Here is a 25,664-nt window from a genome sequence, read left to right as displayed (position 1 = left end):
ATGCAGACTTTGGCTCTGTGTTACGATCCTAGGTGTAATTCATAAGGTCTTGAAGATGACACAGCAGCTTTTGTGTACTTATGTGGGATTTTGACGTAATGTATCCTGCAATCAGGTTGTTTTGATGTGGGTTTCTGTCAATGCATATCAATTTAGTGCCTTTACTTCTAGAAAAGTAATCATCTCAAAATGTTTAATTCAGTCTTATTTAGTTGAAAAGATGCAGAAGCTTTATTTTCATTTAAAGGATTTATCTGCATTGGCTTTCATGTTGTTTTTAATGTTGCTAACAAAGTCTTTTCCTGATGTCTGGGTAACACTGGCATCTAGTGGTTTCTGTCTATAATTGTTAAGCTGGAAATTTGCTAACAGGAAAGAATGTGCTATCTGGAAAAAAGAGCAGGTTTACATGTGTATGAACAAGAATATTTCAATGTCTGTTATTTTTCCCCAGTGTTTTCAGTCAGTTTTCACAGTCAGGATAGATATAAATTCCTCAGTTTTCTGTCCTTATCACAACAGGACATAATTGGCAAGATGACTGACTGGTGTGAATTGAAATAGCTCCACTAAAATCAATTGAGTTACCCTGACTTGCATTAGCTGAACAGTTACCATAATTATAAATCCTTATGAAAGATTTCATAATTTTAGTAAACTAGATACTCAGTCTTTTTTGAGCTGGCGACTTAAACTTAGCCATGTAAATATCAATGCCATAGAAATAATCAGACTTGAAACTAATTCACTACCAAACACAGCCATCCTCCTACAGCCAAAATTACTAGAAAAGTATGTGCTATACCTTTGTATCTGGACTGATAGAAAGAAGAAGAAACTTAGCCTGAGAAGAAACAGACAAAATTGAGTCTTGTAGATCTCATGCCTCAGTGGTGAAACCCTAAGATGTTGCCTTCACTAAAAATAGACATGTTGGTCCATTATCCAAATTACTGCCAAAGTGTGTTTTCATTTTCTATATGACTCATACACACTTGTTATGCATTGCCAAAACAATTTTACCCAAAGGAAAAAAAAACAAACAAAAAACAAACAAACAAACAAACAAACAAACAAACAAACAAAAAAAAAAAAACAAAAAAAACACAAACAAAAAAAAAAAAAAAAAAAACAAAAAACAAAAAAACCCACACCAAAACTCTTCTCCAGATATTCCAGATATTTATATAAATTGTTAACACACTCAAAAAACATAACAAGAGGAGAAATCTGAAGTTTAAGGACTTAGTCTGGAGAAGAAAATGTCAGGGGTTAAACTAGAGATAAATGCTTAAGACAGAGAAAGAAAGAAATCCAAGCTGCCACATAGATAGTAATTCTGGGTAACACCTTGCATGTATCTTTTGTACCACCAAAATTGCATTAAAACTTTTCAAATTGGCTCCTGTATATCACTGTATTTGCAAAGAGATGTATTAATGGAAAGAGCCATAATTTGTGCAATCTTTGCAGATGTCTTTCACCACATTACTCTTCAAGGCACTTATACAGATCATGGTGCATGGACAGTGCCCAGTCATAACATTTCATGATGCAAAGAGAACAGAAATGAGTAAGATTTCAAACAGTTCTGTCTGTATGTCCAGACTGGCGTATTTCACTGCACAGGTACCCAGGAAGCAGACAAAGTGGCTGCATTACTTCTCTAACCCCCAACATTATGGGGAAATACTAAAGTACATTTTTAAATAGACAGTGTGATCCCAAGAAGGGATAATGTTTTTCCACTGTAACCTCTGGGCAATTCATCCTCTCTTTCTGTCCTTCTATGAGTCTGATGATAAGTATAGTTAGAGGTTATGAGGACAGTTCAAAGCACAGATGGCAATCAAAATAAGAAGAGACAGGCTGAAACTGATGAGCTATCATGAGAGAAAGAAATCAGTGACAGACTCCCACAAAATAGCAGAAATTAGTTAGCCTTCAGCCTAAGCAAGGCTAAACCACAGCTGAAATGTATAGAGATTTGGGAAATGTTGCAAGTGGTAAACCTAGGACTTAATTTCAAATAGAAAAGATTTTGTACAACATGTATCATGAAACAAGAATTTTATTAAGGTTTTATTGTCTTATGTGTATGGGGATTGCATGCTACAATCTCCTGAACAGCTCTGTTTCTCCTGTATTTGAACAGTTGAGTCATATAGATGCCATTGACACTTTAAGATTTATGCATTTGTCTGAATTGTTCAGAGTCTGCCTGAAAAAGGTAGAATTTAATGTCTGCATAAGTCTCAGACAAAACCTTTTGGAATTTTTGATTTTTGGTTTAAAACATATTAAAAAAAAGTGCAAATTTTAGTAGATATCAATAAAATCTGTCAAGGAAATGAGTGGTGCTATGGATACATAAACAGTAGAATATTTGAATTGTACAAAAAAACTCAAACCAGCCCTGTAAAGTTCTTTAAATGTCTTTCAAATAATTAGATTTTAATAAAATTACCTGATAGATTTTTTAAATAAGAAAAAAAAATATTTATTCCTTCTATAAAAGTAATTACATGCAGAAGGTAAGTTTGAATATGGCTTTTTTTTTTTTTTTTTTTTTTTTTTTTTTTTTTTTTTTTTTTTCCTTACAGTAAATAGCACTTTTTATAGTATCAAGGGAATGCCTTATTAATTGTGAACTATTCAATAACTGGAGTATTTCTAATTGATATTCTAAGTACCCATGACAGAACAGATGTATTTGGCCTCCTCAATTTGGCTCATCTGTTTTGTCCTCTGTTGAGGTTACAAGCTGCTCTATATAGTTGCCTAGTAAAGTGCTATCAGCAAATACACACCTGTGCTCAGTAAAGCCATTCTACAAATCCCCAAATCAAATACATACTCACAAATCACTTTACCTTGCAACTCTGTAAGTACCATGAATGGACTTATTTAGTGTGACTAGGACAGCACAAAACCAGCTCTGTATTAAATATAAACATCTTTTTAGATATTACTGTTTTCCACATTCAAGGCAGAAGTTAAGAAATGCTGCTATATAGATGCATCCATATCAAAAATTTTATATTAGATAGTGGGAATGAGAGAAAATTAAAAATTGAAAGAAAAAAAATGGTCTGCAAGATATAATGAGTTCTAATGATAAGCACAACAAGGGTGGAAAAAGAATTACCCTGTCAGTTTGTTCTGCTTCACAAAGAGGCAGGACTAGAAACTCCAGAAATTTCTGCTTTTTATCCACACATAAAAAATACATGAGTATTGTTTCTGATAGAGGCTTTCACCTACAATGATGGAAAAGCTATATACTGGGATGAGATTTTATGCCCCAGGACATATGGATACTTATGGATAGTAGGACTGGGTTGACCGGCAGTGTATAATAACTTAGACTTGAATTCATACTAGCATTGTGCAATTCCAGAATAGCTCTGAGTCTGATGTGCTGGTCTCAAAAATCAGAAAAACTTTCCCTTTCAAATGGGTTGAGCACCCATGCATTTTGTGAAATATTGGCATAAGACAATTTGCTTATTTCATTGACACAGTTTCCGTATGAGTGGTTAAGTTTCAGTACTGGATTTCTGCATTAGATTCTAAATAGCATAAGGAAATAAGTGGTATTATAGAGCAGGTTTAGTGAAGTAAGCTCTTGATCAACCAGGGGCATTCATTACTTAGAGTTGAGAATGCATAGTAAAAAATGTTATCTGTAGTGAGTATTTCAAGATTTGATGGGAAGTGAGCAAAATATATATCTGTTCTGTATCTGGAGAAAGGGAGAAGCTGTCAAGTGTCAGGGGTTCAGTTGTTTAGTGCTCTCAAGCATCTCATCCATTTCTGAAGGTGTCTTTTCCTGTTCCAAGGGAAATCCAAACCAAACAGCTCTATCCACAAAGACTGAACATCTCTTCTTCCTTGTTCTTTGTGATTGTATCTGCACACAGCTCGTGTTTTTCTGCCTGTACTGCAGGGCTTAATATCACCTGCTCCTCCTCCCCAAAATGCACAACCACTACTCCTGCTGCCACAAACTCATGAGTTATGATAACAGGCAGACAGTGTCTGTGCTCACACTTGCAGAGGAAATTCCCTGCTTTTGGAGAAAGAATGGATGGGATGGGGTGTGATGGGGAATCTGTAGAGTTTTGGCAGTAAAGCAAGGAGTAGTTTTTATGTGGTTCTCACTGAAGGACATCGGAAGTCTGCCTCATGCTCACTCTTGTGTGGTACAGGTGTTCTCAAACTGCTCTTACATTACAGAAACATCCCAGAGCTACATACATGGGCTGTCCCATGGGCAACATAACTGAGCTTAGCCAGCAGTCAAAGCACTACTTGCTAACTGCACTTAAAGGCTTCTAAAAAGTGTCTCCTGAGGTTAAAAAGAAGCACACATTCCTAATACTTTTCTGCACCTTCTGGTTCTGTTCACTGTCCCCCAGTTTCTTCTATTTTATCATCACTAAAGTGACTGTTTCTCATTGTGCAATGCTGTGACATGATGGGATTTCAGGGACACAGTTTTGTCATCTGATCAGTTAGTTTTAGTAGTGGTGCATAACTTACAAAAAACAAGATGTGGTTGTCCCCTGAGCTCCCACTGAATGGTGTGGAGAAGTTCACCCAGTAAAGTGGAGCAGTGTAGGATCACAACAGGGCTTCTAGGTGAAGCCTAGAAACAGTTGTTTTCCAAGGTTTTAATGAAACACTGCACAGATTAGTAAAGTGATGTTTTAAAGTAGAACAAGTTCAGTGCCTGAACCCTACTCAGTTTCTGGATTAGCACATGCTGAGCCAATTAAAAGGCTTCTGCACAAAATGGGCTTATGGTATACACTCATCCTTGGTTTAATAAATTTAGTGACAACTTTTCAGGGAAGGTTGGTACCTTCTATTTTCCTTTACTGTTGTGCCTGGTCATTAAAGATTTCAAAATCACTCTCTTGCCTGGGAATGACACATCTGAGGCCACTATGCTTTGGCATGAAGGAGATGGCCCCTTCTGTCACCAAGTTTGTTATGGCTTATAACCACTGTAGTTTGCTGAAGATTAAGGTATGATAGAAGATTCTATCTAAATACTAAATGCAATAAACACTGTATTAAAGAACACCAGACAAGGGAGGAATTATATTCCTAAAACAGTAATATTTCTGATTCTTACAGAGAACTGTATACAGTAGTACCCTTAAGCCAAGATTTCCCCTGTTTTTTTAGGGACACTATTTTCCTTTATTTTTTATTTTGAGAGAAAAAAAAATTACAGTACTAACCACACAGTGGTGCTAGATGGCATTTGGATGATTTATTTAGCAGAATATAAGAAAAGCTGTTTCATTTTTAATATATGTAATTAGCACAAGAGTAGTAGTAATCAGACTTATATAGGATCACAGCACAAAAACAAATAAGCAACCAAAACGGATGATTTAAAATCTGCAACTTGACCAGCTGTAGCTATTCTTACCCATTTAGCATCCCTGAGGCAGAAAATGGCCTTCTGCATCCGTCAACACACTTAGTGTGCTAAAAGAAACAGTTTAGATTGTGCAATTTTTTCTTATCAAATGTATTTTCCACCGAAAATAAAAGTAGTCCAGGAAGGCTTCATTTTTTTATCAATTTTCATATAGAAATCTCTCCATGTTTTTCTGCATAACAGCAGGCCAAAAAAGCATTTGTGCAGTTATGGGCAGTTTCTGGCTGCAAGAATTTTTTTCAGGGAAAATAAAAGCAAATTTTATAAACGGTTTTGAAGTGGCTCAGGACTGAATTAGTGCAGCACTTACAGCACCAGAATATGCTATAAAGAGAAGAAAGCACAAACTTGTTTTTAAAGCATGCAGCATTTTATATTAATGGCTTTCACTGTTTATTATTTATACTTCTTAATTGAACGTGTCAGTCTTATTCATTCACTCACTTTCATTTTAAAAAAGACTTCAATACATACTTAAATATTTGCATAATCCCACAAGGTCAAATCAGTGTTTTAAACATCTTGCAATGTAAAATTGCTTCTCTGCAGGCAAATGAATAGTGCTACTGTAAGCTTGTACTGCACAAGTAGCATGCATTTTAATAGGTGTCTATAGAATTGTGAGTATCCAGCACTTCCATAATCTGAAAACTGCAACCCATGAACTGCAACACAATTACATTACTACAAGTGTGAAGGTATAAAAAGACAACTGAGTGGACAATATCTTCAAGAATTCATATTGCTCTTTTTTAACCTGGGATCTAGTAAAAAACCCTAAGTGGATGGATTTAGATGATTAAAACACCTGGATGATCTGAAGTTTTGTGAAAGGGATCTTTTTCCTGAGAAATTTTTGTGAAAGACAAACTGTAGGGTCAGTATAAAGGCATATTTTACTGAGGGCCCTGTGTGTTCATTTTATCTTCTTTCCATACACTGTATAGAACAAAGCTGGTATTGCCTGGTCTTCACATTCTCTCACTATCCCCTCACACTGTGTTGAAGATTAGGAAGGGATTAGGACTACAGTTTTTCTCCCATATTCAGTGACAGAGATCTATCATTTACATTAGCAAACACTGAACAAAATTCTGCTGTTGTAAAAGTTCCTTACTTCAGATTATGCCCTGTCTTATTGCTGGAAAGACTAAATACAATGGCCAACTCTAAAGCCTCTGGATATAGAAGTGGCTGTATCATTTTTATTTTTTTTCTTTCATGTCTCTAATTTTCTTTCTGCATACATTCTGCAATGTACGGAGCCACTCACCACCTCTCCTTCCTCACCCACCCCTTCGAAAAGCCTGTGACCATCCATGGTAGCACCCCAGTCATCCCATCATGTTTCTGTGATGGCTACTGTGTCATAGCTCTCCTTCTGTACCCTAGTTTCCAGGTCTTCTTGTCTGTTGCCCATGCTGGGTACATTAATGTGCATGCACTTCAGCTGGGCCGATTTCACCCTTGACTCTGGTTTAACAAACTTAGTCTCATCTCTGGAGAGCCTAGTTTCTTCCCCTTTGCCCTTCAAAACTAGTTTTAAGGTCTCTCAATCAGCCCTGCCAACTCATGGGCTGGAATCCTTTTGCCCTTGTTAGACAGATGGAGCCCATCCAATTCTAGCAGTCCTGGTGCTGTAAAAGTTGTGCCATGATCAAAAAACTCAAAATTGTGCTAATGGCAGTAGCCCTTAAACCACTCATTGGTAATATGAGTTTGCCTGTTCCTTTCATCATTCATCTCTGCTGCTGAAGGAACTGAGCAGAATGCTGCCTGCACTCCTGTCCTATCAACCAATCCACCCAGAGCCTTGCAGTCCTTTTTAATTACCCTGGCACCCTTCTTATCAACATCATCACTGCCAAACTGGACAACCAGCAGTGGGTAATACCTACCCTTAACCACAAGTATGGAAAATTCTATTATTGTATATAAAAACAAGAAGGACAGAGGAGGCTTAGAACCTTTGCAAGAAGAACTGAATTCTATCAAAAACCTGCTTCTGATGATCAAATACTAATTTTTTAATGGGTCCTTACTGCAATTTCTGACTGGCAGTGCATATGCAGCTGCTCAGCCTGACAGCTCCAGATGGATCCATTTTTGAGTCATCTGCATGGAGGGAAAAAGGTGACCAGAAGGGTTTTTAAAAATGAAACAAAGCCTACATATTCCCATTAGGAGGAAACAGAACACTCAACCCTTTAGTCAGAAAAGAAGGGGGGTGTGAAGAGGTCAAAGAGTTTTTGTCTCATTGACAAATTACTTCCTGTGAGTACAGTGGTTTCCATTTTATGTCATTAAAACCAGCAAAAGAGTCAGTGTCTTGACATCATCTTGTCCTTTAATGCACCCATGGATAATTTACCATTTCCCAGGTCAGGAGGTTGAAGTCAGCACTTCCATTATTAGAATGAATATAACACAAATATAGATCCATGGTCAGAGCCAAGGGAAGTTAAGCACATACATTCTAAATTTTCTTAGAATTAAAGCTTCACTTTTCCTAAAGCGTATTGTAATATGCATGCCCAGAATTCTTTCTTTCCTAGACCCTTGTATAATGTTCAACTAATAGTTTGGTTTCTTACAAAATTTACACCTACTAGCCTATAACACATAACTGTTCCTTCCACAATGACTTGTGGTTCAGATTTCTTTCTACTGAACAAGTTGATCATATACATAAATGCTTGGCTCAGAACATAATAACTGGTTAAAATGTGACACTCTCTGTTTTTGATTTCTCCTACTGAGTGCTTTAATCACTAAATTCTAAATGAAATACATCATTTCCATGAAATTGGAATTCACTAATTCAGTAATCTTGAACTTACTCTAGTGTGCTATGTTGCTTCGCGTATCTGTCTCTCAGGTCAGCTCAGCGTCGGCTGGGCCACCCTGCTAGCTCTGATACGCCCAACAGTACCCTTGCGTGGGTCTTTGGCTCCGCAGTGCTTTTGCCTTGGCTGTCTCGGCCGTGGTTCGAAAGAGGGGACACTCCAGGCTCAGGGAGAAAGGTTTTATTCGGGTAACTCAGGGGCAGCCCCTGGTTCCAGGCCTGTGCCTCTGGGGAGTGACCTCCGGCCTGTCTTGCAGGGGGTTTTTCTTCCCCCAAAATCTTGGGGGCGGACACAAGTTACAAGACCAATGAAACAAAGCCAGGTGGGTAAGGTCAAAATGCAATACACAACATTAACAAATCAGGTGAATTTGGGATGTGGTCCTGGGAGACCCACCAATCACTGTCAGACACCTCTCCTGAAGGTTTTGGGGCCTGGGGGATGGTGGACATGTGGGGGAGAATACAATGGGATGGGGGAAAATACAATAGGATGATCGAAACCCAGGGCAGAGGATTAGGTTGCCTTAGTAACTCTTATGAACTTCTGATAAGAACCCTCCAAGATAAGAACTTTGCCTGGCTAGGGTTAAAGTCCAAATCACATCAAACCTACAACTAAGAAACCTATGATACCATTTCAGCACCCCCACACCGCTAAAGCAACATCAATGAGATGTAGTGCATTTCCCTGCATGAGCTGATAACCAGCTACTTGGTACACAGTTGCAAGATTAGAAGAAGGACATGGATATTTGCAACGACTTGGAACTCTTCTACCCTGAATAAAAGCTATGTTCACCATAGTACTTTACAATATCCATTATTAAAATAGCAAACATAAAGTCAAAATTTTCAAAATAAAATGTTTATAAGTCAAAATTTATTACATTTTATCTAACAAAAAAATATAACTCTTTCATTCCATGCTCTGAACTAAAATGTTTTATGTATGGTTTTAGGTATGCTCCAGACAGAGACTAGAATTACTTCTTCACCATGACATTATTTGTGAAATATCATACCTGATTGTATGTGAAATGAAAGACTAAACTGCAATGCCTTTTAAAATTAAGATCACAACCATGTATTCAGATAGAGATATAAACTATTTACATAGCACTACTACTGTGTGCTACTTATGAAATAAAATTGCAAAATGTTTCATTCCCTTACCTAGTTTACCACTTGAGTCGTAGGCACATCCACCCATCAGTGCCACATACCTTTTTCAGTTTAATGACTCCTTCCTGGGTGTACTCATCTGTCGTGATGTCAAACAAGTTTCCTCCATCTCCTGGAACTATGTTGTACTCGATTTCTGCATTTTTCCCAAAATCAGGGTCCACAGCTCGGATCCGTCCAATAGCAGAACCAACGTGAGAGGTCTCAGGTACTTTTAAATGGAAGATACCTGTGACAAAGTGGTAGACAGTCATTCTTGGGATTTCTTGGTAATTAACACAGGTGTTTCTGATTAAAATCATGGAGCCTGTACAAAATAAAATTTAAAAAGCCCTTACATAATCTAATTAAAATTAGGATATGAAACCAACAAAGGTTTTAAAAATATATTTCAGTTTTATCTACTGACTTCCTCTATATTCTAGATTTTGTCCGTTGCAATTGTAAAGGCCTTAGCACCTATATCTCAAGATATCTATCTATATTTCTATCTTTAATTTTTCATATGTGATTGACCCTCTGTTGAATTAAATTATACCTATAGATACCACGTCTTCCTTTTTCTTTTTTTTTTTTTCACTTTATTTTTTCTTTTTTGTTGTTGTTTGGTTGGTTTTGGGAGTTTTTTGGGTTTTTTTTGGTTGGTTGGTTGGTTGGTTGGATTTTTTTTGCGGGGTTGTTGATGGTTTGTTTGTTTTTGGGGTTTTTTTTTTACAAAATATATTTATGACTTTCAAATTGGTTGAAAGGAAAAATTCCTTGGAAAAAATTTCCACCCATTCCTTTAAAAATCAGTATACTAGATACAACTCCTTTTGCAATATCTAGTGTTGTTCACACATAAGCCACCAGAGGGTGCTCTTACTAAAATTTCAGAGCTAAACAATTTATAGTTTAGAACCCTTTTGCTTTCAGATTATTTACTACAAGTTATTAAAAAAAAAAAAAAAAAAAAAAAAAAAAAAAGCTCACTTTAAAAAAATATAAGTGTTGTAACTGGCATGTAAGAAGAAAATAGTTTCATTCAGGGGAACAGCTATGTTGGAAAATGCTAGACATAATATTTAATAGAGCTAAACAAAAACGTCCTAAGAGTTTTGAGGCAGCCTTGAGTTTAGCAACAGCAGTAGCAGCAGGCCTGGGCTTGTAACATGGTGCTCTGCCTTATTTCACTGCTCCTGAAGTGCCTGTATTCCTTGTTTGGCTGCACCTCTCACTGGAGCTGTTACTTTTCTCAGCTGCCAGTGAACACCTCCATAACCAGTATTTACAGTGGGCAGGCAGAGCACACTTCATGTAGCAGCCTCTGCTGTCAAACTGCCAGCAACTTCTGGAGCTGGTTTTGAGCCCAGGATGTTTGATTCACTTCATCCTGTCTCTCAACAAAGCGAGCCCCATCATTTTATTTCCCTGGGTTAATTTTGTTTTCCTGTGTCAGTGTTCCATGGCTGTCACAGAGCAGCCCCTTCAGAAAACATCAGCAATGGCCTGCTTGGTTCTGCTACCTGTGACAGATAGGAGGAAATTTGCATCCCTTTTTCAATAGCATAGCAGGACAGCCAACTGTGACTATTGGGAGACACATTAGGGGGATGTCTCAGAGATTTCCACCCCACAGTGCTCCAGCCACACATCATAAAACGAGGCTCTGAGAAGCTGTATGTTATGTAACAGTGGGATAGTTGACTTTCACATTCAGCCGCTGAATTAAACAGCAGATGCTGTTCCCTGTCTTTATTGCCTGACAACGCAGGCAAAATATTTTCAGGTGACAAAAAAAATGACATTAGCACCGCTGGATCAGGAACATGCCCACCCTTTTGTAAGTAAATCTTTTGGGCTATGGTACCTATATAATTGCCTCCAAAAAAAATTTCTTCTGTTTGCTTTCCCCTTCTGCCTGTCAGTATGCAAAGTATACTACAAAACAAAATTTGCCTTTTTTGTTAGCTGTTAGTCAGCTTGTACCAGCATTCATTTCTGGACATCACAGTGTATAGGTTTGTATTACCCTTTGACTGAGCTACTAAAGTCTGAGCAATTATCATTTCACTACTTTTCTTTCCAAGGGAGCATAATAAAGGAAGCTGTACTTCTTAGTGTTGTTCTAACAGCAGGAAAAGATTATTGTGACACAAAATGGTGTCATGACAAGATAGTCTCAGCTATTTCTTAGTTGTACTTAAGTGATCCTGAGTAAAGAATAAAATTTTAACATGATATTCATGACACAATCACAAATCCTCTTATTATTTAATGTCATTTACAAATGTGTATTACTGGGTCTCTGCTATGCAAGTTATGCTGAAAAGAGATCAAAGAGGCTTTTGCCTACACTTCAGTGTCATACTGAGTTTCCACAACATAATCCTAGCCCTGATGTCCAGATCTTTTACAGGCACTTGTATCTGATAACAGAAATCATTGCTGTTTACATTTGCTGTTTACATCCATAGTTTTAGTGAAAACAAAATGTAAGAGCACACGATCATAGATTTTTCCATCTCTGACAAACAGATCTATTTTTAGTGATCTGAAGATCACTCAGATTCATTAAAACAAACAATTCCCTATAAAATATTGTATCTGGCTGAAAAGTGTATGGGACTTAGACAAAGTCAAAGAAAGACTAAATTACTAATTTCTGATTGTTTAGGCTTTTATCAGTTATTTTCAATGACTTGGTATTTCATCATTTGCAGAAATTCAACAGCGATAAAGATTTGGTCATCCAGACTAATTTGAAATGCTGAAACAATCTTCAATCCTGCAAGAGTCAGATTTCTGAAGATGTAGTATGTAATTACAGTGCCATTGCCCTCCTGTAATATTATCTTCACAGCATATGGAAGCTGTTAACTGTTCTACTGTGACAACTTACTTTCAGAATATAATAAATGAAAACAAATGATATATATTGTTGCCAGCTCGCAGAAAAACTTCAATGGAATATAATATATAGTATGAAACCCTCATTCCTTTCCTCCTCTCCCTCGAATAATAGAATCCTAGAATCATAGAATATGTTGAGCTGCAAGGGACCCATCCAGGCACATAGACTGCAACTCCTAACCTTGCACAGGACACTCTGAGAACCACACCATGTGCCTGAGAGGGTTGTCCAAATGCTCCTTGATCTCAGACGGGCTCAGTCTTTGTAGGGAGGACATTTGAAATTATCAATATATGCTGTACATCATATGAGATAGAAAGACAGTTTTGTAGACTTTTATTTTTCTGTTTCCAGCAGACATTACTTCTTGCTATGGACTTGCTGTGACAGTTTAGCATTATTCATTTTTTATTATCCATTTTGCCTGTATACACCACTACCTCCATTTGCTATAGAGATATATTGAAAGAGGCATGAGTAATAGCCTTTTACTCCCAAAGGTCCTGAAAACCTTGCTCTCTTCAGCTTCCAGGAAAGATGGAATAGGCACCTCAGACAAACTTACGCAGCAGCTGGTTACGTTGCTCAAACAGTTCTGTCAAATTTTGTTGATGTGACTTCTCTGCCAACAAAAACCTTTCTTCTACTTGCATAGATCTCTTTAAAATGTGTTTTATAAGTTTGCTCCTGTCTTTTGGGATGTACCAAAGGAGAAAGCCCTCATTTTCCTCAAACTGCAGTACAAAACTGGGCACTGCAACTAGCTCCCCCCTTTCCTGATTTTAGTTGCATATATTACATGCAAGTCAGGATATTTTCATGTATAGGAAAGCTGGTAGCAATAAATATTGCTTGGTCAGGACTTTTTGTTTCATGTTGAGCAGCATCAGTGAGGATGATAAAAATAAATGAGTGATGATGCCGCTGAAGCTTTTAAGCTGAAATAACTGACAGGGTTAATTACTTAGCCCCAAAATCATTCAGGAAAATGAGGCAAAGGTGAGCTAACAATTCATACACACTGCCTCTGAGTTTCTAAAGCAAAGATGTGCAAAAGTGCACAGTGGGAAGAAATCAGAGCTGAGTAAGTGACAGGTAATCAGTCATATTGACTGAAATACAGCACGCATTTACAGTTCCTCTGACGTGATTAGATTAGTTTTAGTTTTTAAGGCTCAAAAGCTGTTCTGGGGTTTGATTTCTACTCATAAAGAGGTTAGGTGCTTTTTTTTTTTTTTTTTTTTAGCTTATGAAGAGGCTTTTTTTTGTTGTTGGTTTTCCACACTTGAAGTTTACATCATCATTTACCAAAAAGCTTTTCAGGTACGACAGGAATAGCACACGAAAACCATCATTACTTCTTATCAGCTGAACAACCATTAAGAAATAACCCAGGTTAGCATCAAAGGATTTACGCTAAATGCATAATGGCCTTCAATCAAACAGCTGTAAATGTTATTCAAACAATTTTTCTAATCTGCCACCATACTTGTACTTTGTAAGATTATCCTCTCCTGAATTTTCTTTGTCTGCCCTTTTTTCAGCTTTCTGGCAGTTGCCAAAGTATTGCATTACAGTGGATCACAATAGCATGGTCTTAAAGGCAAAAACATTGAAATAAAAGAATTTATCTCTCATTCTTCTAAATCTTTAACGTTTCCTCAGGAAAAACAAACAAACAAACAGACAACAAAACTCAAGCCAAGAGCGTACTGTAATATTCTCATTATCTTAAATTACCAAGGCATTTTAATTTTTATCTTGACCTGAGTTGTAAAGGCAATGACTTATGTCTGTTTAGCAAGAGTCATAAGACAACAGTTCATATATCCCCAATGTTCTTTTAACTACAGTGTAATAGGCAAGGGAAAGGATAATATAAATATATAAGCATATACTCAATATGTCAAATCTGCTACATCAGTTACGACTAATCAGCCTAATAAATAGCAGCATCTGATGCATATGCTCTTAAAAGAAGATGTGATTTAACACAGCAGTGAGATGCATTTATGCCTTTCCTAGATGTGGCTCCACACCCTGCAGAGGGGCTGGGACATTGTGTGGGGAAAAGAAGCCAGGCTTTGTCATCATATGCCTGATGCGGGTCATGCATGATCCAGGATGGGCCTGTAAATCTTCAGTTATGGAAAGACTCCTTCCAGTCTTCCTTCCTTCTGCTCATTGCTCTGAGTAAGGGCCTCATTAGATGTAACATATCCATGCTTAAAAATTTCTGGTTCTCTTCTGTGGATTCTGAAGTCCACACCAAGGAGATGAAGGAAAATGCATCTGCCAATGCTGCAGAGATTGTGGATGTCCAAGGGTCACCAGTACTTCAAGGGAAAATGAGCAGAAACCTAAAACCATTTTGAGTTTGATCTTTCCCTAGTTTAGGATAATTCACATGACGGAGCTTCCCCAGAGCTGGCAGTTCCTGAGCCAGAACTCTATCATCCCCTGGAGTGAGCTAGCAGACTGTGTTTTTGAGGCCATCGTCCTTCCACCTACCTAAAGGGAAAATGGTGTTCATTATACTAGTGTAATTTTTGTATACTGAAATATTCAGTATAACCATTTGCTGGGTGTTTTTTTTCTACTGATAAGGTGGAATAATTTAGCTTTCTAAAAATAAACCTCCCCATTGCATGTTAGAGAATAGTTCCACAGACATTAATATCTCCCTTGTTGGAACAAGGGTTCAGGAAATGGGAAATACCAGTTAATTTTTGTTATCTCAAGATAGTCAAGCCCACAGCTTTTGCCTCCAGTGTGTGATGGTTGTTGCATACAGAATACTTGTTGCAACAGAGGGTTTAACAACATAATGTACAAATAATTATAGAAGCAGTTGTTTGGAGCCACACACACTCAGATATGTGTCCCAATACTCAAACACTCTGCACAGGAAGGGGTCTGGACGGATGTATCCTTCTTGGAGAGTTCTATTTGGCTACACACTTTTGCTAACTGTGGCTTTTGATCGTGTAAAAACCATTACTAACAAAAAAAAAAAAACAAACCCAAACTAACCAACCAGCAAAATCACAACAACAACAAAAAAAACCCTAGCAGGAGGAAGCCTGCATCTCTGCCTGCACAAACTACTGAGCAAACTGCTGTGCCACACCCTCAGAGACGTGCCACGCTCCTGTTTGCCCACTCCTGTTCACCATGCTCCCTAGAGTCATCTTTTAATCACTCCACCACTAGCTGGCTGAAGTTTAATAAGTCTGAGTGCTGAGTCCTTTATTTTGGCCACAATAACCCCCTGAAATGCTATAGGGGACAGTGTGGCTGGACAGTGCCCAGGAGGAAAAGGACCTGGGGGTTCTGGTCAGCAGCTGAACATGAGCCAGCAGTGTGCCCAGGTGGCCAAGAGGGCCAATGGCATCCTGGCCTGTATCAGGAATGGTGTGTCCAGCAGGAGCAGGGAGGTCATTCTTCCCCTGTACTCAGCACTGGGAGGCCACACCTTGACTGCTGTGTCCAGTTCTGGGCCCTCAGTTTGGGAAGGACGTTGAGATGCTTGAGCACATCCAGAGGAGGCAACGAGGCTGGTGAGGCTTGGAACACAAGCCATATGAAGAACGACTGAGGGAGCTGGGGTTGTTTAGCCTGGAGAAAAGGACACTCAGAGGTGACCTTATCACTCTCTTCAACTTCTTGAAGAGTGGTTGTAGTCAGGTGGGGGTTGGTCTCTTTCTCCAGGCAGCAACAAACAGAATGAGAGGACAGTGTCTCAAGCTTCACCAAGGGAAATTTAGGCTGGATGTTAAGAAAAAGTTTTTTTATGGAAAGTGTGATAAAGTAGTGGAATGGTCTGCCCAGGGAAGTGGTGGAGTCACCATCCCTGAATATGTTTAAAGAAAGACTGGGTGTGGCATTCAGTGCCATGGTTTAGTTGAAGTGTTAGGGCATGGGTTGGACTTGATGATCTTGAAGGTCTCTTCCAACTTAGTGATTCTGTGATTCTAATACTTATCTTCTTTGAAGGTCTTAAATCATCTTCATGTGGTAGCATAATTTTACCAAGCAGGGAAGAAAATGTTCCATTCTTGAAATTCCTCAACTTTATAAAAAAGAGTTTCTTCCAGACAACAGGGAGTTTTCTATATTCCAAGAGTGAGGAGAACTAATCAAGTTCCTGAGTAACTGCTTTAATCCTGATGATATTGTTGTATATGAAAGATCCTTTATCACTTCTTGTTGTGAAAAATCTGACTTTGCCAATGCATTCATGTGTTAGGCAGTGTAGCTTTCTATAACTGTGAGGGCTTCTGTGGAAAACCAGTTGCATATGATCAGTTCCATTATATATCATAACCAATGAAGAATTGTTCTGCTAATATCCAGTTTACTAATTAGAAATTACTACCAAACAAAATAATCCAATGAGAGAAATAATTTTTCATGTGTATAGTCTAAAAGCTTGAATCAATTGTTTTTTATGTAAATTACATAGTGGTTATAAAGAATTATCAAGGTGTAGCATGTCTTACAGACAGAAAAAAAGTTTTCAGGAGAAGATGTCTTTTCTTTTTCAGAATCCCAGGCAGCATGTAATTGACATTTATCAGGTAGGTAGGTTGGTAATATTCCGGTGATCACACCGTCCCCATGAAGTAAATCAATACACTTATTCCCTCTATAAAATTTAAATTGAAAGATACATGTGAAACATTAACATGATAAAAAGTACATTTTCAAGGATGGGACATAGAGTTTGTAATGCTCTGCTTAACATCCCTGCTTCTTAAATATCTTGCCGGAGCCTTTTCATATTTTCTTTATCACTCTGGCACAAGATATAATAACACAACTTTTACTACAATTCATTCACTCTTAAGAATATGGTTAAACCATTTACTTTAGGACCTAAGCCAGGTGCTCTAAATCATCTGTATTGGACGAATAATTTTTCTCTCCATCGACTAAGGAAATTACGTTCCTCTCTTAAGTCCTTCAAGTCACACTTCAGTTGTATCCCTAAAATCACCTAAACAAAGCATGCTAAAGATTTGTATTACCCAAAAAACTCTTTGTGAAGACTTTATTCTTGCATACTCACTGGATACACTTCATGCAATTTTTTTTCCCTAAACTCCCGTATTACTTTTCTTCCCCATGCAGACACAGGCTGAGGCCAAAAATTATCATTTTGAAAGATGAATTTGTGAAATCATCAAGTATAAGTTCATAATAGCTTACTATACTTTGTTTTAAGTTTTGGTTTACCGTATAGAGTTTCCTTGAATGCTTGTGATTTAGTGTGTGATATAAATAAGAAAATAGTGATACAATATGATAGCAATTGCATATTTTACATTTGTATTCTCTTATACTTTATAGTAAGTATGCTCAACTTATTACAAGTGAGGTTTATATTTTATAACGTAAGTGTTTAAAGTAAGCTCTCCATAAATATTTCTCATTTTTCAATGAAATGCAAAAGTAGTGAGTGCTTAAGTACAGGTCCTCCTCTTGTAAGCACTAGGCTATCGCATTTACAAATTCAACAAATTTTCCATAGAAGCCACCAAGAATAAAATATTGTCATGAATTCAAGACAAAACTTAAAAGATATACTCTAGAATATTTCTGTTATTTTCTTTTTCTTTATATTTTTATAGCTATTCCTATGCAAATATACTAAAGATGTATTTTGGACTCACAGAAGACAATTGCAAACTGCTTGGTATCTTCAGCTCAGCTCCTACTGCTGTCATTAGGAACATGTGAACTGTTGTAAGAACTTGGGCATCCCATTTAATGCTTTTACAAAGACTGGAGCACTGCTGAAAATCTGAATGCAACTGCAGTTCTTAGATATTTTTGAAAAACATGAGCCTAAACTATTGTGATTATAATTAGATAATTACATATGGTCTGTTTCACTTTATGTTGCCCTGTAGTCTCTAAATTTTCAGAGAGTAAGCTCACCATGGTTAGATGCAGAAAATATATGTTGATTTCTTACTTGGATGGAAGACCTCAGGGAAAATGGCAGATGCTGCCAGAACTGATAGTGACACAGCAAGTGACATTGTTGTCAGTGAGTCACTTTAGAACCAATTCTCAAAGCATTGCAAGGCAATCCCATGCTGTTAAATCTGTAGCCTTAGCTACTTTTAAATATCAGAGTAGGCGGAGATGCATGGGGCTTTTAAGACATACCAAGGTTACTGAGAGTAATTTCATGCATCCAATCTAAATACTCTCTGTGTTTTGAGTGAATAATTTCTCCATCACTCCCCACAGAAAACACATTGTAGTGGAACGAATGACCTGATTCCTCCAAAAGGTTGTTGAATTTATTTATTTGCACCTTCTCTACATAAAGTAGCAGATGTAAAGTACCATTATTAATGATATTAATCTACTATGATGATAATTATAGTGTTTAAAAACAATTTACCTAATCTTTCGGTTAATGATCAATTACCACTTAGAGATGATGATAGGAAGGAAATGAATTAACAACAGAATGTTATGACAAATAGATGATATTTAACTTCTAACTACTATTGTGCTCATTCACATTTCTTGAACTATTGTTTACACTGCAATCAGAGCGTTGCATTTCAGCCAGTGAGAAATTGCCTATATTTTTCATTGGCTATAGAGTAGTATAAAGAAATAGCTATATTTGGGCTTATGATCTGCTTTGCAGGTGAGGATTCAGTCTCTCTCAGTTTGAACCTTCAAACAGGTTTTTTGTTTTATTCAATATGTACTCCAAACAGTCCTCAGATAACCTTTGCTACTTAAGCATTCTCAAGAGAGTTAAAAAACAGTATATGTGCAGCAGACAAAGAATTTTCTAAACATTTAGTGTTTTGAGAATCTGTGGTAATTTAATATCTCCCCCTCCAGTTTATTTCTCAGTTTTCTTCCAATTAGTATGCTGTGGCTGGGAATTTAGTTATTCAGTCTGAATGACTCACTCTTCAAGATGCTTTATGATTAAGAACATGCAACAATGACAGCTGCAAAAAAGAGAAGACGTTTCCAGGGAATTTTTACTAAGATTACGTGCACCTTGGAGGGAAAATCAGTTTTTACTGAAAGTGCATGAAGAATTCTGATATGGAAAGAAATTAGAAAAAAATAAGAGAAAGAAAATAGAAAAAATAAGGAGAAAGTGGGTATAAATGTAAGTAGAAATTTTCATAGAGGTTCAATTTTAACTCCTTTATGTTGGGCTCACACAAATAATGATAGAATGCTACTTAACTGTGGGGTACTGTGACCCAAAGAGGGCTGCATGGCCTGGATTGCAAAGCATAAGCTCAAAGAAATTTCATGTACCAGCCACAGTCTGTGACCCAGAAGCCAGACAATATAAATGGCCTAATTCCATGTTATTAAATTCTTTTACCCACACCAAAATAGGTCAATTTCATGGAAAGTGACTGCAGAAAATAGTTCCTGATCTGTACTAATTTCTCCAAATGCCCTGAATTTCTATGAAAAAGCTTTACTAGGTGTTGGTCAAAACTGTGCCCTGGACTGTTCTAAGACTAACAGTACAGACAACGTAAATCCTCAGGAACTTTCCCAGATATTCTCATGTTCTTCTTTTGCTTTGAAAAGCAATAATGAGCTATTATATTTCTCCTTTTAGTCTATGTAAAAATGTCTATCATTTCACTGATTAAATGGCGGTGCAGGGAAAAGAAAAATACAGGGACTTTTTATGACTACTTGTCAAATGTGTAACTCAAATGAGTGAAATAGATACAACAGGCAAGGGTCACTGAGCTCCACGACAGGGTAGTGGCCTAAACAAGTAAGATGCAGATGTAAAGTGTATGGGATGGTGAAGACTCATGATTTCAGTATAGCAAAATATGGAGAAACTCAGAGCTGGAAGTTGTTCAGCAAAGTACAAGCTCTTTTCACAGTGCTACCATTGGGAAAGAAAAAAACTCTACTTGTGGAGTTGAAGGAGGAGATGGCCGCAGTCTAGTTACACAATTAAAATGAGATCAAGGACAAGTATGTGTCTCTCACAGGAGAGTGAAAACAAGAATGCATGTTGAAAATAAGGATATACAGGATGAGGAAGAAAGAGATGCCAAAGGAGAATGAGACAGGTGAGAAAGAAATTCAAATAGTACAGAGGTGTGAGACTTGGAAGGAACCCAGAATAAAGAGGAGCTACCCTTGGTTCTCCTCGGATTCCTGTGAGAGCCCTGTGCAAACACTGTTCAGCAGGTATTTATTACTGTACTGATTTGACTGTAGTTTTACTGATGCTAAAATAGTAGTGAGTAAAAGGTATTGCAATCCAAAACGGGTGCTGTTTTTGTGATTGGCTTGCAATTGCATGAGCCCATTTCTGGAGCCTTTGTACTCCTATTTTTCATCACTGTTTAAAATGGTTGGTTAAAGCACGTGTTTAACTCAAAAATGAAATTTTAATTTAATCAAAATTTACAAGTAAATGAAAATCAGACTTGCATAAGATTTTTTGACATCAAACAATGTAGTTTTTGTTTAGTCTTGGTTTACAAGACCAAGCTGGTGCTTTTTTCCTTTTATGGCATAGAGGTTAAAAAATTAAAGATGAAGAAATCAGGATTTGACCTTCCCTCCTTTTCTGATTCAAAGCAAGTTCTGGCTCAGTCTCACAACTAATCTCTGCCTGCAGGCTAGTCTCAATGAATCTGTCCACCTGTCCTGTGCAGGTATTTCCCAATTGCTATAACATAAGTAATTAGTTGCTGGAACTGAATTAGGGCATATTGTCTGCCAGGCAAATTCTTTAATCAATGAAAGATAGACTCATTTTCATTCTGATGCAAGTGCTGTATTTAAAGCACAACTTTTAACAGAAATGCCAAGAGAAGCTATACTTCCATATCTGAATTACAGGGAGTAGAACAACTTCCAGAAAAAATCTCGTGAAGACTTGTTAAAATGCTTAATTAGGCAGATCTGAACCTTAATCCTGAGTAAATTTTCTACCTAAAGACAAGTTTTCTGAATCTAAATTGTCCAAGTAAGGAGGGAATGAATCTTCCTCACTTATTTTTAAATCAAATCTCTGCTTTCATTATTTAAATGTTTTAGATTAGTGAACAGAATAATTTATTAATCACATGATCTTTTCCTTTAGATTTCTAATGCGTTACTGGGTGGGATTTGTGTTGCATTCTTCTGAAATCTTTAAAAGTAGATACCATTGTCTCTCATAAGCCACTCATCCAAAGCAGTGGATTAAAATATTTTCCATTCTCTCTCATGGACCAGAAGATCTGTTGCTTGCACTCCGCTTCTGAACCAAGCTTTCAATATAATCTGAGCTAGACTTTTTCAAAGCCACTTGAATGGAATCAGCCACATTTATTTAACTGAGTTAAAAATTGACCAGCTTTAATGTAGTAAAACTTAGGATAATTAATGCATGTGCAATTTCTGTGATGAACTAAGCTTCCAATAATATATTAATTAAAATTTTTCAATCTACAAAATGTGTATGCATAGGTATGTATAGGCAGGCTATTCCTCATTCAGCACTTGGTTGTTCTTTCTTTTTAAATATTTCTACAGATTGTAGTACTTGACAGTATGCTTATTAAAATAAGCTGCAAACCAATAAATGATCACACAAAACAGATGCAATCTAAGGAGTAATAATATACAAAGGCTATTCCTAATATCTAATACATAATATGCCTATATAATACATCCTGCAGTTAATAGATAATTCAAAGGGCATGCCAAGGTTATCTAACTAACAGAATAAAGGGTGAGTTTGTGTTTGCAAATGTCTTTTTCACTTACACTGAAATTCTTGAAAATCCATAAATGAAAGATATTTTCCTGTTTGTTTCTGAATTGTCTATTTCATGAACTTTTCTCTCTAAGATTATTGTTTCCTCTGCTGTCTCCAACAGAGGATTTAATATATTCTGTGGAATGCACTCTACTGGCCACTGGTGAAATCCAAATTCAATTACCTGCAAACTCCTACAGTGTGGCTGATGTGCAAGGTCATGGGAATGATCCTTTGACCTTGCATTATTTAAGGTGTCACTGCCAGAAAGAGGAATAGTTGTGTTGTGTTTCTGTTTCCAATCATATTAGCATTTCTGGAAATTTGCAAACTATTTTGATGGATTTCACTGAGATGCCTTTGGAAAGACCAATGACAGGAAAAAGAAAAAAAAAAAAAAAAAAAAAGAAAAAAAAAAAAAAAAAAAAAAAAAAAGCCCTTGTGATGTCTAGGCCTTGCTCTACAGCTGTTTGAATATTTTAAATGTGGTTGCAAAGCAGCCCTGAGATAATGGTTTCTGACCATCAAAGATGCATTTTTTTATAGCTAAGACATGCTCAAGTAGACAAAATTCAAGTATCGGGTTCAAACCTTAATTAATTTCTCTTCTATTAGAAAAAGCTTTTAATCATTCACAAAATTGACTTCTGTTAGCTGGAAATGGTGTGATAAAATATAGTTTTATCCAAATAGTTTTTCTGACTTCAAAAAAGCAAATTCAGGAGGTGTCACCTTAAAAAATATACACCTTAAAAACAAACTGAACTTATTGCTGACTTCATAAGACACTTGAAATAGTCTTTTATTTTCTAATATCAGAATAAAAACTGTATAAATTATACAATTCAACTGCATTTCTTCCATGTCAGGGCCTTATTCTCTGAAAGTATATTTATGTCATATTAAAATAAAAAGACATACTATTCCTTTGACTAAAATGATTCACGTTTGCTTTTATTGCTCAGCATATAAGGCTTTATTTCTCTAAAATGCATTCACACTCACTCTGTCAGCAGTGAACAAAAGAAAGAGACTGGGAAACTGAAGCATAAAAAACTTACAAAATATTAATCCAGCACTTCACTTAATTGGTTTGATTCCATAAAGCATAATTTATACCAAGTAATTATACAGCTTTTGTCATTTAAATATTAAAGTAAATATAACCCATCCATTTTTTTCTTGAAGCTTATTTTAAGAATTGGAAACGAGCCACTGCTGTCCTGGCAGCTTGCTCAGACTGGTCCACTGCTTGATGAGTTAAAGGTTAGACCATTAGCTTTCAGGAATGATGTGCTGAAATATATCTTTACTTAGCTAGCTATCATTTTCATAAGTAGCTGAGAGAGACAGGCCATCAGTCCCCTTCTGAACCAAGATGCATACACAGCTTTTGTCCACTCTTCTGCTCAAAGGCACTGCTGTCTTATACCAAATTTTTGTTCAATTGCTTGAACATTGTTGTTACGATAGGAAAAGTACTTAGCTTTTCAGGTTTTTAGCTTTTTGCCTTAGTTTCTGTCTCTTGTTTTGGTAAAAATCAAACTTTGGTATGAAATATTTATTTTAATATTTACAAAAAAAGTGTATCTTTAACAATGAAATGCACAGCAATGCAGAAAGCTGCTGTAACAATGAAGATCCAGAGAAGACGGAAAACACTTCTGGAAATAAATTTTTACTAATAAAATCATTCAGATTAGTTTTTTCCTACTAACTTTAAAAAAAATATCCATTTTCAAACTGAAGTGTCAATTTTCTGAAATGTGGGCCAATAGATACCTGCAGGTCAAACAACTCTGACAGAAATATATGTTCAGAGGTTTCCTCTTTGTTACATTCCTCATTACTAGGAGACATGCAAGGTGGGAGGTCCCCACTGAATAAGTTCAAAAGCACAGGTTCTAAATAAAAAATTCCATGTTCAGCAGGATAGTCAGTGTTTTTTCATCACTGGATGCTGATAACCCATCCAAACCTGACTGTCTCCTTAAAGGACCCTCAACGAGATGAAGGTGTTTCACGATACTTTTTTTTTTTTTTTTTTTGCAAGCTTGTAATGTATTATTTATCAATGTAGCTCCTTCTAAATATTAATAATATATGTTCTCTTACTTCTGCTGTGAAACCTTTTTTTTTTTTTTTCCTCCAGCTTTACTAAGTTCAGGAAAAAAAATTAAGCTTTATCCTGTGAAATTTAATATTGTTTCATTTGATTGGGTGATGTATAGCATGGCTTCTTTGGCATAAGTCCTTTGCAAAATGGTCCTGGTTATGTTGGTTATGTGATGCAAAAACATTAACCCTGCAAGAGTTTTTGTTAAGGCACCTTTAGTCCTCTTTTTCAATCTGCATTTCCTGGCTTTGTTGACCAATGGCAAGCAATGGGATACTGCAGGTCTCAATTCCAGCAACACTTAGGGGCCCTGACCTCTTGCCAGGCCTGAACTTGGCACCTACACAGGCGGCCAGATTTTAAAGACTTATTTTCACATAAAATAAAATTCTACACAAGTATCCTTTTAGCTATGGTAGTCAAGCAAATGGCAAACTCCATTTCCTGGCAGGTAATTACTCTGAATAATTGCAATGCTTTCAAGGAAAAAAAATTAAAAAAAAAAAAAAAAAGAAAAGAAAAATACAGCTGCTATGTTCGACATATAATTTATACTCCACTTTTTCTCTCTTATATTTTTTGTTTAGCTGTAATTAGCTTTGTGTCTCTGTGAATTTCAGGCACATTACATATCATCTCACATACTGCTTAACCAAACAGGGCTGGCTAAGTAAATTCCCACTGATCAAGACTGTTGCCTGTAACACATTCAAAAAAGTAAAAGGCTTGACCAGTACACTGGAGTCCCCACAATGACATTTAGCTTGCAAGCCATATTAAGTGTTTGTTATTCTCAATATCAACACAAACCTCCAATCTTATTCTCTTCTGTTTTTATGAGAGTCACTGCTGTAATTTGTCTTTTGTGACATTTGATGTAATAGTAAGAAAAGGTTTTCAACTTTACTAGCACACAAAGTACAAGACAAGCTTGGTCTCTTGTGTGTGATTTTTTTTTGCTTCTACAGAGTAACAATTGGGCAAAGATGTCATAACTGCAATTCATGCATTAAATGAGACCTGGAGGCTATTTTCTTCAAAGAGGATGATATAATTCCATGATTTCTGTTTCATGAAAAACATGTGACATTATGTAAAACTTTTTGCACCACCACAGTAGATGAAAGCATGAAATAAAATATGAAAAACTAAAGCCCCTAACAACGAAGGGAGTAAAATATACTGAAAATTAGAATGGGTGTGAGCACTGGGCACATGAAGCTTGCCAATGTACTGAGTTTTCAGTCTCCAAACAGTTACGTTATTTCCTGTTGTACCCAGGGTACCCTTCCAAGAGCAGACATTCCAGCTGAAAGGAAGGAGCAGACTGCAATTGTGTGCAGTTTAACAAGCACTGAGGATGGGGACAGTAGGAATGATGGT

General features: G+C 36.7%; 1 protein-coding gene across 2 annotated transcripts in view; it reads right to left on the bottom strand.

Annotated features, from left to right (window-relative positions):
* Window positions 1-25,664, bottom strand: part of CDH12 (cadherin 12) — a gene marked incomplete at both ends in the record, with an annotated part of 155,738 nt that overhangs the window by 38,519 nt on the left and 91,555 nt on the right. For both annotated transcript variants that reach the window (XM_083864680.1, XM_083864681.1), the window contains one exon: window positions 9,530-9,717. In XM_083864680.1, the coding sequence (XP_083720806.1) occupies window positions 9,530-9,717 (188 nt within the window). The remainder of the gene's footprint in view (window positions 1-9,529; window positions 9,718-25,664) is intronic.

This window comes from Zosterops lateralis (assembly GCF_965231275.1).
Source record: "Zosterops lateralis genome assembly, chromosome: 1".
NCBI lineage: Eukaryota > Metazoa > Chordata > Aves > Passeriformes > Zosteropidae > Zosterops > Zosterops lateralis.
Note: the sequence above shows the minus strand (reverse complement) of the source record. Positions and strands in the feature narration are given on the sequence as shown.